Source organism: Callithrix jacchus, chromosome 19 (assembly GCF_049354715.1).
Source record: "Callithrix jacchus isolate 240 chromosome 19, calJac240_pri, whole genome shotgun sequence".
Lineage (NCBI taxonomy): Eukaryota > Metazoa > Chordata > Mammalia > Primates > Cebidae > Callithrix > Callithrix jacchus.
The window spans coordinates 10,659,885-10,681,001 of record NC_133520.1 but is presented as its reverse complement, the minus strand read 5'-3'; the positions used below and the strand labels follow the sequence as shown (position 1 = coordinate 10,681,001).

Here is a 21,117-nt window from a genome sequence, read left to right as displayed (position 1 = left end):
CCTGGAGCTAGGACACAGGAGTGGGAAAATGACAGATTCAGTGTGTGTGCTCGTGACATTTACAAAGGCACCCTTCCCCGATACAGAGGCTCTTCTTTTTGTACCAGTCCCATATGCACCTGCTCACAGGTAAAACAGACCTCTTCCTGGCCTTCAGCGATCTCTAATCCAGTGCTACAATCAGGCAGCAATACAACTTCTTCCTGCTAAAGAGCATTCTTGGGTGTTTAAGAGCACTGGAAAGAACTGAGAGGAGTTATCACTTTTCCCTGATCAAAACCCTCTGGCCAGTGAACGTATTCAGAATAGTATCTCAAGGGTGCTCTGTGGTACAGTGTATATGGATACTAATCAACTCTTCAAGGAACATAAGTTCTTTATTGGTAAGCTTTCAGGCGCTGCACATGCAGCAGCTGAATTAATTGATTCAGACACAATTGTGGAACTCAATATTTTTTCACTTTTCCTACACAAGGAAATTTTTCAGACATGTTGTCTAGCCTTTAAGAGTAGTCTAGTGAAACCAAAATAATATGTGAGAAATGAACATCTTCAGTGACATCACTGAGATGCCCTGTCATACTAAAAGTGATTCCACTCACTTTAGGATATACTTGAGTACATATAGATAAGCCCTATGCAGGCTTTGTGTAAAATTCCCGTGCCTATACCTTCGTTTGCTATTTAATTCTTGTCATATATGTATCACTCCACTATGGTGCTCTGGGAATTCTGTTTGCTTTCACCCTCACACATTTATAAACCACTGGCTTTATTCAAAAAACGCTTCTTTAAAGAGGACTTAGCAAGTGCTTTTTAGGCAGTGCAGGATAGTCATTGATGTGGGACTAATTAAAAGCATTTGCTCTGCCTCATCTATACAACCACCTGTGAGAAAAGAGAGTAGGAAAACTTTGGTAACCAACTGAGTTGTTTTGTACCTCCATTGCAAAGACTTCTCCACGGTTCCTAAAAAAACAAAACAAAAAAAAAACAGAGAGATATGCATGATGGATCTTAAGCTTCCCCAAATGAAAAAATAACGTTTTATTTTAAAATAATTCTCCTTCCATTCTGAAAACTACAGTGCTTTCCAATAAATTGGGACCAGTTAGATTAACTCTTTGGAGACCCTAGCTGCCATTTTTCAGTCAGTTTTCTGTCCCTAGAGCAGATTAAAATTCGGACATTTTATAGCCTCTGTGCACAAAAATAATGAAATTGGAGCTAAACTATAGGGGCTTGCTCTCAGCTAGTTCAATTGAATTAAAATAGCACACACTTCAACATTTTAAAGTGCTTAGCCAGGGTCTAGTCATGCAATGCGGATTCTGAATTTAAAGACTGTTTTTTGTCCTCTCACAAACAGTGGCCCAACCTTGAAGAACAGAAAGCTGCTTGGCACCAAATGAACATGATTTCTTAAAACAAGCATAACACCCTTGGCTCCATTCCAGAGCTCATTCATGCCACAGTTCATCTGGATTCCTATAATTCCTGTATGTTCCCATATCTTCATTGCCCATAGCTGTGTTGCCAGTACAAACAGGATGAGGGAAGAGTGCACACCCTTAATGAATACATCTACCAACCCCTAAGAAAGCACCATCATTTGAAACTCGTAATGTTCTTTCTACGGCACTAAATGGCCGTCTACTGAAGCTCTGATATGGCTAGCTGGTAACTTAACGTTTCTTCTGAGCAATGCTCACTCCCCACCATCTTTATATTCTAGATAGAGGGCTACCATGTGGCATAAAGACAAATTCAGACTTTCCATTCAGCTCTTCTTTCTTTTTTTTTTTTTTTTGTTCTTTTGTTTGTTTTTAAAATTTATTTATTTTATTTCCATTCAGCTTTTCAAGAAAGCGTATTTTGAAACAAATCCCTCAGAGTGCTGATTAATAGGGGGTGAGCATTCTGGGCCCAGGTGGGTTCCAGAACCTTCCTGAGTTCTGTCCCACTGGCCATTTTCCTTGATGATTGGCAGTAGGACATAGCTGGCCTACTGGTGCCCCTTGAAGAAGATGTGCTGCTGGGCACACTGGAAGTTATTGTGGTAAAAGTGTGTGCCTGAACAGGCCCAGAGCCCCTGCCCGTAGACTTGGCTGTGTCCCTGGCATTGAGCAGCACAGTGGGCAGTGCCTGGTGCAGAGGAAACACCTCAGAAGGAGTAAGTTCTAGTGTAAATTCAGGTCCTTTTCCACCTAAACAAACTTGAGGGAATGAATACATCTGCCAACCCTAAGAAAGCACCATCATTTGAAACTTTTTTTTTTGAGACGGACTTTCCCTCTTGTTACCCAGGCTGGAGTGCAATGGCGCGATCTCGGCTCACCGCAACCTCCGCCTCCTGGGTTCAGGCAATTCTCCTGCCTCAGCCTCCTGAGTAGCTGGGATCACAGGCAGGCACCACCATGCCCAGCTGATTTTTTTGTGTTTTTAGTAGAGACGGGGTTTCACCATGTTAACCAGGGTGGTCTTGATCTCTTGACCTCGTGATCCACCCACCTCGTCCTCCCAAAGTGTTGGGATTATAGGTGTGAGCCACCGCGCCCGGCCTGAAACTCTTAATACTCTGTGTACACCACTAAATGGCCATCTTCAAGTGCCAATATGGATATCTGGTAACTTAACGTTTAACTTAACAAACTTTGTTCCTTCTCTGTGAGTTTTGGGGATTGAATGAAGTAACATCAAGGACCCTTCGTTGTATTATAAAACACTGCCCTGAAGGATCATTTAACACAGGAGTGCACAGGTTCACCACGTCAGACTTCAAATCCTTCTCAGCATATTTTAAATGAGGACTCAAATCAAATAAGTATACGCTGAATAGGAGTATATTGTAAATATTGCAGAGCATAAGCGTAAGATGATGACATCTGAAAAATGGTTTGTGTGGAAAAGACCACAGACTTGTAACTTATATCCAGAACACAGAGAATATGATGTGAGTGCAAAGGTCAAAAAATAAAGAGAGAGGCCGGGCGCGGTGGCTCACGCCTGTAATCCCAGCACTTTGGGAGGCCGAGGCGGGTGGATCACGAGGTCAACAGATCGAGACCATCCTGGTCAACATGGTGAAACCCCGTCTCTACTAAAAATACAAAAAATTAGCTGGGCATGGTGGCGCGTGCCTGTAATCGCAGCTACTCAGGAGGCTGAGGCAGGAGAATTGCCTGAACCCAGGAGGCGGAGGTTGCGGTGAGCCGAGATCGCGCCATTGCACTCCAGCCTGGGTAACAAGAGCGAAATTCCGCCTCAAAAAGTAAAATAAAATAAAAATAAAAAAATAAAGGATGCAGGAGCATTTTGCTCCCTGGATATCACAGGGTTCCACACTAAAGAAGGCGATAGTTCGACTCTATTCTACCTTGAGAATTATGTTCAGATGTAATGGTTCAGGTTTGATATTGGGGCAACGTAGATAACAATTAGAACAAGTGAATGGCTTTTATGACAAAACGTGAAAGGAAATGGGGATGTGTGCTTACAGAAGAAAAGAGATGAAGAAGAGAATATGCAAAAACTGGCTTGATCTAAGTAGGATCCAGTGGAAGGGGAGTAGATCACCTTGTGTGTGGAACTAGACCCACTGTGGTATCGTTCTTGAAGAAAGCTACTGAGAGCCCCAGGTAGGGAAGAACTCTTGTGCAGCTGGATCAGTGATCAGAGGCTGAAGTGGGCCATCCATCTGGGTTCTACGTTCCCTGTCACTGAAGGTACTGAGAGTGCCTGTCTTGTCTTGTAAAGAAAATTGCAGTAAGAAGAGTTAGATGCCTATAAGAGCGAGCGCCTAATAGGTGCTGGGCAATCTCTTTGTGTGCTATCATTTCTAATTTCAATAAAGACTTGTGGAGAGACTGAACATCAGCTGTATTTGCTTTTTACTTTTCTAAAACTGGATAAGACCATGTATTCTTTTCGTATTTATTCACTCTCAAGCCATGAATTTAATATGCTAGTAATAACAGCCCATGTCACTTGGTTAAGTTGGTAAACAGCCTGCAATCCTAACAGGGTGTGCCCTGCCATTTATTAGCTTAGGCTTAAGGGCAGAGCAACACATCAGCACAGTGCCTCAAAGTAATTAGGCAATTGCCTTGCAGAAAAATTAGGCCACAAGCAAGAAGCTTACGGGAAACACAAAGAAGATCTCACAGTACAAGACGTGCATTGGCCATTGCATGCATCACTGCTATAATTTTGAAAAGATTAGAGAAAGATTTTTGGGCTAATAAGGAGCTGCTACACCCGTAAAGCGTGTCAAAAGTCCATACTAGTCATGCAGAGCTGCAGGGAATGTGCATTTGTTTCTGGAAAGGGGAATGTTGGCATTGATTTGTTGTGGGATAAGAATGCTTTCTTTGCAGAGATGAGCAAGAACGTCCAGGGCTGTGTGGTTTAAGTCCTATTTTGCCAATGCTTGGTGTCATCCTGCAACGGTTTTACTCTTCAGTTCTTAATCTGTAAAAGGGATCAAAATAAAATGTGCTTCTAATCTATTAAAAGGTTAAGGATGAGATCCTAAATGTCCAAGTTTAATTCATTAAAGGAATCAACACAGGCTGGCTTCCTTCTGCTGATCTTGCTTATAGCCTTTGCTGCATTCTAGTATAGCATATGGTTATCTGTGTCGTGGGGTCATTGGCCTCATTAAAAGCCATGAATGGACCAAAAAGATGACCATTTTACTCCCTGGATATCACAGCAAACAAAAGCACAGATTGAAGGGAAGTAAGAAAAAGAGGAGAGAAAGAAAATGGAGCAAAGGAAGGAGAAAAGCTAGGAAGGGAGAGAGAAAAATAAATACATTTATGTACTTTTAAGGATGAGATTATGGCAAAGGAGAGCTGCTTCTGTGGCCTGTTCCAACTGCAAGGACCACCTGCCCCGATGAGGCCATTGGCAAGGGACACATCACATTCATGGTTTACCTGCCCACAAACATGGGTCTAGCCATGCTCTTTTCATGATATGGGCTCTGAGATGCCTCTAGGTTAGGCATCAACCTCTTAACACCAACAGCTGACCTGCCTTTCAGCACCCAATGCTTTTACTGCTAACACCCAGTGCACCCTACACAAATTGCCTACACAACCCTGAGCCTGATGAGAATTGTAAAGGACCTGAAGTGAAATAGGTGTCTCTGTGTAGGTGGGATTTTATGAGGATGATGGAAACTTTGGAATAGAAACTAGAAACCCTATGTCTGACACAGTTCGAGAAAACTAAACACCATGGGCCGGCACCACTGTTATTTTACTTTTGTTTGCACAGTGTAAGAAGGAGCCCAAACACTCACACTGACAGTACGCACAGTCTCAAATAGCAGTTAGATGAAGGCCAAGTCACATAAGCTGAGGCTGACACAATTAGACTCACCGTTGCCAGCAGCTCGTCAAGTCTGATACCATCCCCCTCTCGGAGACTCTGTCTCTACATAGCAGATGCTCTGGTGCTGTGTTACATTTAATAGGTGGGATGGCCGCAGAGAAAATCAGAAACCACCGCTGATGCGCTGTTTATTTCTCAGTCATTTTATGTTAAATTGCTGTGACTTGAATGTCAGCAGTGTTTGGGATGTGGTAGTGAAATAAAATCCATATCTAGTGTGCCAAGACAAATTTCAGAAAACCCCAAAACACAATTGTCTTGGTTTCTTGCTGGCTGTGTCTGTGCTCACACAAATAGTAGCTAGTTCATTGCCCTCCAACCACTTGGTGGGTCGCTTGCCTTGCCACACTCTGGGGGATGGCTAATGAACCCCAAACTACTTCCTTCAAAGCTGGGGATGTCAGGAATGAGAAGCCACTACACCTTCATTAAGCGTGTCAGAAGTCCACCCCAGTCATTGCTGGGCTGCAGGAAAAGTGCATTCATTTCTGGAAAGGGAAATGGGGAGTTTGTTCTGTTCATTCCAGGGGCTTGGGAATAAGAGCCAGGGGATACCACTGAGAAGAGCACGAGGCACCAGTGTATGGAGATCTGAAAGACCCCGGGCAATACTGGTATTAGTAAAGTGCCTCTCACTGGGAAACTTTCGCACTGTGTGAGCCCCCAGGTCTCCAAATTGGGGCCACTCTCTTAGGGAGTATCCATGAAAATACCATGACCTTACATTAGTTTTTCAAGCTTTAATGCAAGGTCAAACTTACCGCTAGTAGCGGAGGAGCTGCTTGTTATTTTATGTTTATTTGTTGCCCCCTTCCTCCATTGCATGCGCTGGTATTTCTGCCTGGGGTGGTAGTCATGCCTTCAACTCAGGGCTCCTCTGCACGGAAGGCAGGATATTGTACTGAAAAGCTTTTGATTCAAAGGCCAGCCTCACTTTGACGTTAGCCCAAAGTTATTTTACTTTCCTCACTCTTAATTTCTTTATCTGTGAAATAGGGATTATTAAAAAAGGCCTTTGCCGTGATGAAGTTATAAAATGAGAAGGGGACGTGAAACAGAATTCTCAGTCTGCAGTGAGATCAGGTCTTTCTGGAGTAGGGAAGGTAGGATGGCCATTGTTTATTCCTCTCATGACACTGAGTAACCAGAAGGGAAGCTCGGTCAAGTGCGTTGTGGTTAGACCATCATAGTCTAGGGCAGAAGTTCTCAAACTTGAGTATAAAAAAGAATTGCCTACTATTCACCCAGTAGGCATTGTATGGAACCAAGTAGCAAACATATTAAAAAGCCCCTCAGGTGATTCTGATTCAGGGGGTCAGTGAACAAATATCTAACTAACATAGTGGGATTTAGGGAAGAATAACAGTTTTTGGAGGCTCCATTTGTGGAGAGCATTAAAATGAGCATGATGTAACGGCAGGCTGGAAGTGAGCTGCGAGGCCGTCTAGCTCACCTGCCACCACGTTCAGGAAGCCCCAGCGCATCTTGCAGGGCAGAGTGCGGCTTGTGAATACACAGGCTGTTCCAGTGAGACCACTGAGGTGTGATCTCTCACGACCTTGAAAGAGAGTGAGTCATTTTTTTTGACTCTTCTAAATTATTAGAAAATTATTTTTATATCGAGTCAAACTATGGCTCCTTGTCTATATAGAAAGCAAGTCCCTGAAATATTTGGAATCCCTTAAGGGATTTGATATCTCTAAGTCTTCCCTTCTTCAGTCTGAGTATTACCAGTTTCTTTCAGTGAGGGGTGCTGATCCTGGCTGCACATCAAAATCATCTGAGGAACTTAGAACTAAGTCCACCCCAGCCAATTAACTAGAGTCCTAGGGCCTTCAACCCAGGCATTGGGATTTTCAGAGTTCCTTGGTTGATTGAACTGTGCAGTCAAGGCAGACTATTAACTCCAAATCATAGAGGAATCCTATTTTTCCAGTTTAAGAGCTTTAGAACTCTTCCCCTTTTCTCTGTCTTATTCTTTTTGTCTAGGTATAAAGCCTGATCAAAAGTTTAGGTGCTTGGGCCAGGTGCAGTGGCTCAAGCCTGTAATCCCAACACTTCGGGAGGCTGAGGTGGGTGGATCACCTGAGGTCAGGAGTTTGAGACCAGCCTGGCCAACATGGTGAAACCTCATTTCTACTAAAAATACAAACAATTAGCCAGGCATGGTGGTGGGTGCCTGTAATCCCAGCTACTCAGCAGGCTGAGACAGGAGAATTGCATGAATCTGGGAGGCAGAAGTTGCAGTGAGCCGAAATTGCTCCATTGTATTCCAAGCCTGGGTGACAGAGGAAGATTCAGTCTCAAAAACAACAACAGCAAAAAAAACTTTAGGTGCCCCTTTGTCTTTCTGTATTTCTTTGTAGGTTTCTTTTCTTTTGTCCTATATTTCAGTTCTCAAATGTTGCTCAAGAAGTTTGCTAAAGTGCAGACCACCATTTGCAGTCTTTGAGAAAGACTTATATAGGATCCATATATCCACTGCAATCAGCAGAACCTGTGCTGCCTTGTAAACCTTCCCTAGGAGGGGGACTAGCTTGGATTTGATGTTCAGGTAATTGGTGAGTAGTACCTCAGGCAGGAGGATAAACAAAACCTTCAGGCCACTACCAATTCTGTTCATACCCACACCTTCTGTGTTTCACTTTGAACTACTGACCTTTCTGGCTTATCTTGGAAAATCCCCAAGGACACTGAGACCAGTGCTCATCTGTCCTTCAGGACTGTGGTCAGTGCTGACTCCAGGATAGTGGATGTTAGGCACTAAGGTCTCCTTTTCCCCTGGACTTTACTAATTGCTTTTAATTGTTACCTAGCACTGGTTTCACCAGCTAGGTGTCAACCAATATGTAGTCACACGTTGCTTCTCAAACTTTCAGGAGACGGTGCATCAGACTTTCCTGGATCATGGGTATTTATCACAGATTCCCAGGTGAGGCTGATGCCATGGGCTGGGAACCTCACTTTAAGAATCACTGCTTTGGCCGGGCGTGGTGGACCATAGGTGCGTGCCACCAGCCCAGCTATTTTGTATTTTTGGTAGAGATGGGGTTTCACCATGTTGGCCAGAATGATCTCGATCTCTTGACCTTGTAATCTACCCACCTCAGCCTCCCAAAGTGGCATGAGCCACTGGGTCAGGCCTGAAATAATCGTAGACTCACAAGAAATTGCAAAAATAGTAGAGAGTTCCTACGTACCCTTCATCAGCTTCTCCCAATGATGATCACAACTATAGTACGTTTTCAAAGGGGATGGATACCCCATTTACCATGATGTGATGATTAGGCATTGCATGCCTGTATCAAAGCATGCCATGTATTGCATAAATATATACACCCTTACTAGGTAGTGACAAAAATTAAAAATTAAAAAAACTGAGTACATATGAAAATTGAAGGAATCCAAGCCTAGTTAATAGTATTGTTCGAATGTCAATTAACCTTTTTAATAAAATTAGTCCTCACACCGTGTCTCACACCTGTAATCCTAGTACTTTGGGAGGCCTAGGTGGGTGGATCACGAGGTCAGGAGTTCCAGACCAGCCTGGCCAAGATGGTGAAACCCCGTCTCCAATAAAAATACAAAAATTAGCTGGGCATCGTGGCAGGTGCCCATAATCCCAGCTACTCGGGAGGCTGAAGCAGGAGAGTTACTTGAACCCAGGAGGCGGAGGTTGCGGTGAGCCGAGACCACACCATCGCACTCCAGACCGGGCGACAGAGCAAGATTCCGTCTAAAAAAACAATAGTCCTAATATGAACATTGTAGTGAGAGGTGAAATTGCTTGATGCAGAGCTGTTTGGTGAAAAGATAGTATTCTGTTGTCCCCTTTCTAATGATGAGAGGTTTATATAAAACAGGTGAAATATTAAAGGATAGTGGTGGGGAGTCTGTGAGACCTTTGGTGACCATAATTTCTCCATATGCAGGAAAAAGGATTCGAGTAGATAGCATCATGTATAAACTGCCCCAGGACACTCAGCTCCTCCTGTTCCTTCTCTCCTTTTCTAATTAAGTCTGTCATGCAGTCAGAGCTCTCTCTTCCTCAGGGGCATTCATGGAAGTTCCACTGACCGCTTGGCAGCTTTGTTGTGGGATGGGAAAGGAGGCAGGGAGGGAACTGTGTCGAAATTTATGCTAGACCCAGCGCTCCAACTTTCCATCTGCTTACTTATGTAATCCTGACAATACGATCCAATACATATGAGGTAGAAAATTATTTACTTCATTATATAGACGAAGAAACAGGCTCAGAAAAGCCAGATAATGTCCCTACTGCCACATAGCTATGAACTGGTTGATTCATTTCAACCAGTTCATTCTTACTGGATTAGAATTCAGATAGACGTGGAGGTCCTTCAGTACATAAGAATCCTATAACTATCTGAAACTTTGGCAGGGCTAGCTAGAAAATTTGCAGAATCCTTTTTCGATATGAAAATATGGGGCCTCTTGTTCAAAAAGAAGGAAAAGGAGTTCTATTAAAGATGTGAAAATATAAAACCTTTTCCTTTGTTCCATGGCCTCCCTCTACCTGTCTCTCTCTCTCACTCTAAGTGTCATGGTGTTTTTTTATGTGCTTTTTAATATTGTGCTAGCTTGGGCTTGGGGATGCTCCCAGAGTGACCGGAGACTCTTACGGGGACCTGACACCCTGCCCTGCAACTTGGAACATGCAGCCCACCAGCTGCGGGGGTCCCCCTGCCACAAGCCCGCAATATTGAGGACACATTGAGCCAGGTATCTCCTTTCCCATGGGACCACCACTTCAACCCGTAGGATTGGAAACTGCACTGGGATGTGCTTGGTGCCTGGATTAAGAGGGTGCACTAAAATCTCCGAAATCACCCACTGAAGAACTCATTCATGTCACCAAAAAGCACCTGTACCCCAGAAAGTATTGAAAACAAATTTTAAAAAGGAGTGGGTGAGAGACATGCTTCTAACTGAGTTTCCCCGGAACACACTGTGGCACTAACAGCTTGTGGTGGGGACAGCTGCCACCAGGCCCTGCCCCAAAATGGCATGGGTTGTGTGCCTGACCCCAACTCTCGCTGGGTAGAGGAAAACAGTGGTCACTGGGTGGGCCAGGGAAGGCCGGGTGAGACTGGGGACACCAGAGGGCAAGGGGCAGGAGGCAGAGTGTCCTGGGCAAGTGGACAGGTAATGGGAGGTGGGATGGCACAGGGCTGAGATCCCCAGCCCTCTGTGCATGCTCAATTGTCCTATAAGAGTTCACTTACAAAGCATCAATTCAAAGATAAAATGATTGAGGATTTCAAGATGGTGACTGTAGATGCCACAGAGCACTAAATTCAAGTATGAGACCTTTCTGAGGATGGAGACCCTGTGCACCTGTGCTGGCCACATGCTCATGAAGTGCACCCTGGGCTGTGGAGAAAAACCAGGAAAGATTTGTGAGTTCAAGGTGCTTACACACAATCAAGTTAGTAAAGTATTTGGAGCAGATACAAGTCAACATATAATGTTTATACAGTAGTATGTGATTAAGTGCTATATTTAAGCTTTTTGTATGCTGTTACTTTGGAAATTAGTGACCAGTTAGATTTTCTCAGTTTTTTTCCCTCTCCTCCTTCTCCAAAATATGATTTTACAGGCATGTGTGGCCACAGTTGAGGTGAGGGGGACACCACTCGATGACATACTGGAATCTTCTATGTGCAAAATTTTCCCTGGGAGGAAGGCCCGTGAGAAAGCCTGGGAGGAGGACCAGAATCGGCCTCCTGGTATGAAATCCAAAGGGTTGAAGGAAAATCGATTTGATTGAACTGAAAAAGTAGGTCAGAAATTGAGGGAAGGAGTGGGCCAGCAGGCGAGTATGGATAAGTTGGCAAAGGTCAAGCTCAAGTACCTGACCACCTGGCAATGGAATAGGAGCTGGGATGCGAATTACAGAGGACTTGAGAGAGAACTCCCATTCCAAAGGGGGAAATGAGTTCTTGGAGGAAGCAGAGGAAAAAGCTCCATCCCTCCAAGACTAAGTGGGTGTATCAGAGCTGCACAAGCCATTAAACACCTACCCCGCACTCCGTAAGTGGAGGGCGGGAGCCTGCCGCGTCCGACTGGGCGTCGAGGGGCCTTTTTGGGTCCCCCTGCTCCCTGTAGCCATAGGCATTTATGAAGTAAAGGCAGGGTCTCAGACTGTGCCAGAGCAATTTACAGCAAATCTGTCTTTCCAAATGAGGAGACATTTGGCCAGTTGCTCACGTTCCTCAGCAAGCCAGGGGGCTTGTGACCCAGAGCAGTTGACAGCACAGGACAGCTGGCATCAACCCCTGGAAGGAGTAGTCAGCTCTTCAGTTGACGGTTTTTACTGCGCTATCCTATGCTGGAGCAGGAGCAGACTGAGAGAAGGCTGCCGGTTCCTCCCGGCCTGGCCTGGCTGCCTCGCTATGGTTACAAGACCAAAGCAGAGTGGCTGATGGGGGCTGCTCAGCAGTGCTTTCACTGTGTGTATTAGCTACTTCTACTTATAAAACAAAAACCAAAAATGCAGATTTGTGTTATTAGACAGTTGAAATCTAAACAGCCTAAATGCTTATGAGAGCCAGAGGGGAGGAGGGTTGTTTGCCAGCGTATAGGAAGCCCCGCTGAACAACTGTACTTAACTAGCGAGCTACTCCTGTAAATATTTGCAAATGTCCCTTCCAAGCTCAAAAGCCTAGGACAGGATCATTGGATGATTTGCTTAGAAGAAGAAGAAACAAAATTGACCTCATGGTCCAAGGCAGCCATTAAAAGAAAGAGTGTGGATGGGCAGAGGACCAGAAAAGGGAGAAAAAAAATGGTCCAAAGTTTAATAAACACAAAAGAGATAAAAATAAATCTCAAGAGCACTTATTTACAAACTTGATAGAAGGATAAGATTGAGGCGGGTGGGTGTGAAAGATGGGTGTTTGTGAAAGCAGAAGAGGCCAGCAGGGATTCCACTGAAAGAGGGAGAAAATGAATGAGATGTTTATTCTTCCTAACGACAGGAAACACGCTAAATTAGCTTCGCTCTTCCAGGATGTGCCTTCAAAGATGTTTGAAGCTTCTGCTGTCTGATGCAGAGGCTATGTGAACATGAATGCATCATCAGCCTGTGGAAGGTTTTGGCCAAGAGGGTGTGCAAAGCCAGAGAGCCTGGCCCTAGACTGGCCTAGGGTGCTCTGGGCGTCCAGCCTGTTTTCAGCTGAGCTGGTCAGCATAGTACCAGCCGTTCCAATCATGGGGGCAGGCATATTTCAGAGGAGAAAAAGTTCTATTTGTTCTCAGCAGCTGCCTTGTCAACATGCTGTGCTAGGGGGCTCCAAACGCCCTTCTGCGCGGACCAGTGCTCCCTAGCTGGGAAGCTGCCCACAGACTAGTTTGCAGTGGGATGAACTGGGGCATTAACATGTCTGCATGAATACTTTTTTTCTCTGAAACCTGGATACTTTGGATTTTTGGGGTTTTTGTTTGTTTGTTTGTTTCTGAGACTTCTGACTCATGGGTTACAAAGCCTCAATTCACACAGTCATTTTATGAGCTAGTATTGAGCAGACTGGTGTAGAAATCCCCCCTTTCTCCATGAGGCTGTGTTCTGAGAGTCACACTTATATAGGCGAAGGAGAAGAGTTGGGAGAAAATTCCTATGGAGGCAAAAATTCAGGGCTCTTAAGGAGAGAACATGTTGGTGTGTTCCTAGCATCTTTTCTTCTTCAGTGTAATCGTCAGGGCATGGATTTCCCAAGAAATCACGGAAGGTATTTATTTCTATTTTAAGATCGGCGAGATGGCTCATTTATTTAATAAGAAGTTAGCATTGCCAACAGTCAGATGCCTGAGTCTTTCAAGAGACTCCTGTAGATGACCAACTATGCTAATAGGGTATTTGGTGAACTCCATGTATACAGAACCCTGTTCCAGATACATGGGAAAGAAGAAAGACTTGGCAAATGCAGTCTCTGCCCTCAAGATTCTTAAAATTTCACAGCGGGAACAAAATAAACAAATGTAATGCAGAAGTCATAAAAACATTTATAAAGACACATGAACAACTGTGAATGATTATTTGTAATGAAGTCAGATAATTGAAGAGTGAGTAGAAAGAAATGGAGCCACCAGAGTTGGATGGAACGTTTTGAAAGGGGGAAAAAGGGTGTCCAGGAGATTTTGGAAGAAGATTGTAGAAACATGCCTGCAACCAGTGATCTCCACAGTGTAGGCGCTTAGTAAATGAATATTGCATTTGAAAGCATGGAGTTAGAATCCGACCTGCTCTGGTCTTGGTATAGCCTCAGTTGCATATTCAAAGGCATTGGCAGATTACTAAAAGGAATCCCAGCAAAACCCTAAAGTAACCCAGGAGCTTTATTGATAGATAGATAGATTGATTGATTCATTCATTCATTTTTGAAATGGAGCCTCACTCTGTTGCTCAGGCTGGAGTGTAGTGGTGCGATTTGGGCTCACTGCAACCTTCGCCCCTGGGGTTCAAGCAATTGTCCTGCCTCAGCCTCTGGAGTAGCTGGGATTACAGGCATGTGCCACCATGCCTGGCTAATTTTTTCATTTTTAGTAGAGATGGGGTTTCACCATGTTGGCCAGGGCTGGTCTCAAACTCCTGACCTTAAGTGGTCTGCCTGCTTCGGCCTCCTGAAGTGCTGGGATTACAGGGGTGAGCCACTGCACCCAGGTTTCCCAGGAGCTTTAAATTGTCATGGACTATCAGCAACCCTGTATTTTACATGGTTTTGAACTGAAGGAATTTGTGCCGATTCTTTTTCTTGATTAGCTAGGATGACCTCCCACCAACAGACATTATCCTGAAGAAAGTATTTTAATACTAGAGCTGGTATAAGCTAGTATGTGGGCTATACTTTTGTTTATTCAGATTTCCTCACCATAACTTGACTAGAGATTATGTTAAATCATACGTGTGTGAAAAACTAAAATATGAAAGCCAAAAGAGATTCGATACATGAACCCAGTTAAAAGAAGATTATTTGGATGCCAAACTTTCAAGGAAAAAAAATACATGGGCAAACTGCTTGCCATTAGGAACGATTTTCTTGGCACATCTGATTAAAGTGTATGCAGGCCTGACAGCTCTCTCCAGGCATTAACTGTCATAAACTTGTTCCAATTCAAAACCATCTAGGATTTTCCACCACTCTGTCAACCTTCAAAGGATGGGGTTAACTGCATGCTTTCAAATGGAGTTGGAAGTGGTTTGTTAATCTCTATTAATTTGCTGCTCCTGTAACTAAATGCACATGTTTATTTTATTTCTTCTTTTTCTGGTTAAATTGTTAATGGTACTGAAATTGGCCATCGGAAACGAAATCATTCTGTAGATATTTCCCTTATGGTTTCTTGGGATTATCTCACGCTACGGTCTGTTTTGAAAGTACAATGGATTTTCTCATTTTCAATGATTGCCCTAACTTTTTGCAGATGCCATCCCGCCCACTTTCTACAGACCCTACTTCAGAATTGTCCGATTTGATGTCTCAGCAATGGAGAAGAACGCTTCCAATTTGGTGAAAGCAGAGTTCAGAGTCTTTCGTTTGCAGAACCCAAAAGCCAGAGTGCCTGAACAACGGATCGAGCTGTATCAGGTAATGTTGTATTTGGGGTGTTTTTTGTTTTTTTTTTTTTTGAGACAGAGTCTCTCTCTCTCTCTGACACAGGCTGGAGTGCAGTGACCTGATCACAGCTCACTGTAATCCTGAAGTCCTGGGCTCACTCCTCTTGCCTCAGCTTCCCGAGTCACTTGGATTGCAGGAGTGCACCACCACACCCAGCTATATTTTTAAAAAACTTTTTGTAGATACGGGATCTCACTGTGTTGTCCTGGCTGGTCTGGAACTCCTGGCCTCAAGTGATCTTCCTGCCTTGGCCTCCCAAAATGTGGGGATTATAGACATGAACCATCATGCCTGGTTCATTTAGGTTGTTTTAGTGGGCAATCAGTTTGAGGTCTTAGAATAAAAGAATTCTAGTGTCTTAGATTTTCTTAGCTGATATATAAGCCATTCTATAAATTCACAATCATGATATAGGCCCTCATTTGCTATTACTGTGATAGTAATGGCTTGTTCGTAATCACTCAGGAAGGAAGAACCTTTAGAATGAAGTGTTGAAGCTCTGAGTACACTTCATGTTGCATGAATAGCCAGCGTGTATGTACTCTTGAGGGGGCTTGCTTCCAGAAGTCAACCCCTTAAACTGGAAAGTCAGATAATGTAGGTCCAATTCCTTCCTGAGGAGTGGTCAGCTGACCTTCCTTTTCTCATCCTATGGCTGTTCCTTTCTCTTTTTCTATGATTTTCTCTTTGTTTTTCTGTTGTCTTCTGTCTTCCTGTCTTTTTCACTTTCTTCTTCCTCTCTTTGCAACCTTCCGTCTCTTTTTTTTTGAGATGGAGTCTCACTCTGTTGCCAGGCTGGAGTGCACTGGTGCGATCTCAACTCACTACAACCTCCACCTCCCAGGTTCAAGTGATTCTCCTGTCTCAACCTCCTGAGCAGTTGAGATTACAGGCACGCGCCACCAAACCCAGCTAATTTTTGTATTTTTAGTAGAGACAGGTTTCGCCATGTTGGCCAGGATGGTCTCGATCTCTTGACCTCGTGATCCACCTGCCTCAGCCTCCCAAAGTGCTGGGATTACAGGAGTGAGCCACTGTGCCCGGCCTGCAACCTTCTGTCTCTTTGTTAACCTTATTCTGTTTCCTCCTCCTTTCTAATTCTACGTACTATCTCCAATCCACCCACCCAATACACACAGACACACACACACACACACACACACACACACTCTGGGTACCTCTTTCCTCCATTATTTGGACAGCCCTGATGTCTACTGTTCTCGTATTTCTAATAGAGTGGAGTTGGTGGGCAGCTGTGTTAAATTATAATGATCATGATGTTGAAATGCTAACTTACTGAGATTTTCAGAGATGTTCTTAAAAGCGTGTTACCTGAGTGTAGTCCATAGGGCATTTGCATCAGCATCACCTTAGGGGCTATGAGAAATGTAGACTCTCAGGCCCCACCCCACACTTTACAGAATCAGCATCTCCATTTAAGATTCCCAGGTGCTTCTTGTGCACATTAAAGGACCACTCGACAAATCCTGAGTCTGTTTACAAGGTGCAGCCTTGTAAACAGGCAACTTAATACATTCTGGTGCTGTATGAATGGTGGTACTCTCATATAGGGTATAGGAAAGGAAATGTCACCAGGGAGCTGACATTTTGCTGAGGCCTTGAGAAGTATCTATTAAAACAGGATGAGGGATCGTCATTCTTGACAGGAAGAGCAGCCAGTGCAAAGACAGTCTTTAATGGGCTTGCTGAGGGTACCTGGTGCATGGATGGCACTCAGTGCCCGGAGGTGAGGAGAGACGGGGGAGAAGGTGGCTCTCCAGGGAGAGTGTGTAGAATGACACTACAGAGGATTAAGAACAAACCCCTTGGATCCCCATGATAAGAGGTAGTAGATATGTATGATTAAAACATGGGATCCCTTGAGAAAAAGAAATTGGCATCTATGTGCAGAAACCTCTAGTTTTTCTGGACTCTAATCATGGAAATTTTGATAATTAGGATCAAAATTTTCTTTGTATTTATTATGAGAATGGAGAACTACCATACAAATGTATATGAGACCTGAAGAATAGTTTAAAATACTTAAAACAGTTGTTTTGTTTTCTTTTTCTGCTTTTTGAGACAGCGCCTTGCTCTGTGGTCCAGACTAGAATGCAGTGATGCAATCATACCTCACTAGAACCCTCAACTTCCTGGTCTCAAACGATCCGACAGGTTTGCGTCCCCACGCCTAGTTAATTTTTTTTTTTTTAATTTTTAGTAAAGACAGGGTCTCGCTTTGTTGTCCAGTCTGGTCTCAAACTCCTGAGCTCAAGCGATCGTCCCACCTCGGCTTCCCAAAGCACTGGGATTACAGGCATGAGCCACTGTGCCTGGCCCCAGTTTGAACTCAAATGAGCCAGAAAAAAAGAGGTCATATTAATGACCCAGTTTTACAGTACTAGTTCACATGTGTGTTCATGAAGAATAATTCTTTCTTATTTAAATAGGTCCTCAAGAACTTGTTTTTGGAGACCTTTAAATCCTAACCTGCGATCTGGGTAGCACCAATGGGCCAGCCATTGCTTATCACCTCCAGGTCAGACAGAGAGCATGCTTGTGTGACCAGACGCTATGCTGGGCTCAGACGCTATGCTGAGCAAACAATCCCAAGTATTGTTCCCAGTGATACTCATAGCTATTCTATGAAGTTTGCACAATGAAATATTCTTTTTTTTTTTTTTTTTGAGATGGAGTCTCACTCTTGTTGCCCAGGCTGGACTGAGTGCAATGGCACGACCCTGGCTCGCTGCAACCTCCGCCTCCCTGGTTCAAGCGATTCTCCTGCCCCAGCCTCCCAAGTAGCTGGGATTATAGGCACCTGCCACCATGCTGGGCTAATTTCTTTGTCTTTTTAGTAGCGATGGGGTTTCACCATGTTGCTGAGGCTGGTCTCGAACTCCTGACATCAGGTGATCCACCCATCTCAGCCTCTCAAAGTGCTGGGATTACAGACATGAGCCACTACACCCAGCTTGAAATATTCTTTCTGCTATTATATTCTTTCTCCATTTCACAGAGAATGATGCTAAATCCTAGAGAAATTAAGTAACTTGGCGAGGGTCACACAGGTAGGAAATGGCAGAGCTGGGATACAAATCCACCTCTGACTCCCAAGTCCCTCCTGCTCCTCACTATATACTATGCTATTCCTAAAAACTTTTCCCCTTTCTCTTACCCTTGGGATCCAGAATAGAATAATAATAAGACAAACTAGGCTAGAGGTTGAAATAATATTTGGAGGGAAAGCAAAAACTGGTTCATATGGAAAAAAAAAGCCAGATTAAGGGTAGGTGGATAAATTACAAGATGATTTAAACAAACAAAAAACATGATTATGTCTCCTTTTTTTTTCCTCTTTTTTACCAATGAAATCACTCTTAACTTTCCTTCTGTACTGACGACAGCCTAATAGGTTGCTCTCTTCGGTCCTACTTTAGTTACATGACTTCACTAAATTGAAGGCAGGGTCTCCTAGATCCCATTACCTGTAAGGAAGCTGCCAAGTCACTATTATTTTGCGGCCCCTTGACCCTGTCCTCTGACGAGTAGCCTCTGCCAGCAAGCTGGCCAATGACTGTTCTCCTTCCACAGCCCATCTCATCTCCAGGAAAGGGTGTTTCTCTTGAGGCTGGCGACTTAGAGGACCTTAGTGAGTTCTTGGTGGATGTGTCTCAGAGGTTTCTGCCGCACTGGCTGCTGCATGACTCAAGCAGCAAGATCTGCATGGCTTAGAGTCCCTCGGTTGAAAGAGGAACAGCCCAAGATGGAAACTTTTAGTTTGGAGAGGCATGGGCATGTTTGCTGTCACTAAACATGGGCATCTGGAAGAATAAAGTTATAGCAGAAAAATATAAAACAATAGCATTTTTTAAATCTTTCTGGGGCTCAGCTATACACCTGCTGAAACACAGACAAGGTCTAGAGAGCAAGTCAAAGAGATTCTTGAACACCCGAAGAGAAGACAAAGCACACACACCGCTGACAGATCAGAAGGGCAGCCGCTTGCTTTTTATTGTTTCATCTAGGTTGATTATCTGGAGGACCACAGGAAATTAGAAGCACTGAGTTAAAAGAAGAGGGTTTGAGGAAGATAACCTGACTGTAGCAGCAGGTCGTTTAGACCAGCAGTCCCCAACCTTTTTGGCACCAAGGACCAGTTTTGTGGAAGACAATTTTTCGATGGAGCATTAATTTTATTGTGCACTTTATTTTATTGTAATATATAATGTAACAATTATACAACTCACCATGATGTAGAATCAGTGGCAGCCCTGAGCTTGTTTTCCTGCAACTGTACGGTCCCATCTGGCAGTGATGGGAGACGGTGTCACATCATTAGACGTTAGATTCTCATAAGGAGCGCGCAACCTAGCTTCCTCACATGTGCAGCTCACAATAGGGTTCTCGCTCCTTTGAGAATCTAATGCTACTGCTGATCTGATGGTGTGGAGCTCAGGCGTCACTGCAAGCAATGGGGAGTGGCTGTAAACCCAGATGGAGCTTTGCTTGCTCGCCTGCTGCTCACCTCCTGCTATGTGACCCGGTTCCTAATGGGCCATGGACCGGTGCCATCCAGATTTGGACTCAAGATTTTGGCCAGTGCATCACAGTGATGCTATCTCAGATTATCAGGTCACAGAAGCAATGCCTGTTGTGGACAAGTAGACTAAATCCTACCCTGTTGATAGTTAACCCACTCTTCATCTCCTTGGCTTCCTGTCTGGCTCCTGACTTTTGCTTCTGGCCTCTTCATTTGGAATCCCATTTTTAGCATGGTGTTCTCCAACTTTCCTCTTGTCTCCAGCTGCCATTTGGAGGTCTTTGCAGTCTTTGGTAATAAACTCCCACCTCTCCCATTGCAGGAATTGATGCCTATGATAATAGCTTCGAATTAGGAAGATGAGGCTCAATTATAGTCAGGAAACTGAACACATGCAATAAATTTTACAGTTTCACATCCAAAATTGCTGAAATATTATTTTGGAAAAAAAAAAAAAGACTTGGTGCTTAACTGGGCAGATCTTGAGCTATTTGGGCAGCTCAGCTCTTCAGAAGAACAAAGCCTCCGAAGTTCGTGGTACCCTTTGATTACTGTATTACTTGACACTCAGTTGGCATCCTGCTCCCTAGAGGAAGACTGGGTGACTATGAAAAGGTTCTCAGGTTGTTTACATGGCTGTATGGATGACTTATTAGGATTCTTCAGGACACTGATTTTCAGCAGGAGGAGAGTATGTAGGTGTGTACGTGTGTGCACACGTGCCTGTGAACTTACATGTGAGCATTGGCACTCCCCCAAGTTTTGAACTCCCCTAAGTTTTGAATCCCTTTGAATCTTTTACAAAGACTAACCACAGTTTCCTTCAAGGAGATTCTCATTTTCCCTGGAAAGGAAAATGAGAGTTGTCTGGGCACAGATGTTGGTTTCAAAAAGCTCTCCTGGTGATTCACATGTGATTGTTCAGATTTGGATCTTCCAATTGGAATTCACAGATTTAAAGTATAGCCCAAGATTTTTGGGTCATTCTATCTCATAAAAATGCCTCCAGGTATTCTTTTTAGAGTCATAATATGAGACTGGATGGACCTAGGATAGCAATTCTATATATGAGTTCAGGGTTTGTCTTGTCCAGAGCTGTGAAGGTCTGTTGTTTCTCTCCACTTGGGATAGTGAGGACACCCATGCCTCTGTGGAAGTCACTCTGAGCTTGGCTAAAACTAAAAAGCTTGTGAACTTCAGATTCTCCTTTCCCTCCCCTCTCTACAGAACAGTCTGTCAGAACATTAATGAATGATAGTAAAATAAAATCTTTCTGTCCCGCTTTCTCTAACGTCTTTCAAGTTAACAAACTCTAAATAGCATCTACCGGTTTGATCTAGATATGGCTTTCTGTGTGTACCAATAATGAAGAGAATCTGAAAGGGATAAAGTTCTCTGACAGAGGAAGGGAAAGAGAAGAAAACAAAGATGAAAGATTTTTGGATAGTAATGATCCTTGCCATATTTTTAAAGCTTTGTGCCATAAGCAGCGTTTATTTCAATATGTTCAGATAAAAGTCCAGTGCTCTAGGAATG

The 21,117-nt window shown here is 43.9% G+C and overlaps 1 protein-coding gene across 3 annotated transcripts in view; it reads left to right on the top strand.

Annotated features, from left to right (window-relative positions):
* Positions 1-21,117, top strand: part of TGFB2 (transforming growth factor beta 2) — a 96,078-nt gene that overhangs the window by 44,534 nt on the left and 30,427 nt on the right. For all 3 annotated transcript variants that reach the window (XM_002760507.6, XM_017966535.4, XM_035281121.3), the window contains one exon: positions 14,845-15,008. In XM_002760507.6, the coding sequence (XP_002760553.1) occupies positions 14,845-15,008 (164 nt within the window). The remainder of the gene's footprint in view (positions 1-14,844; positions 15,009-21,117) is intronic.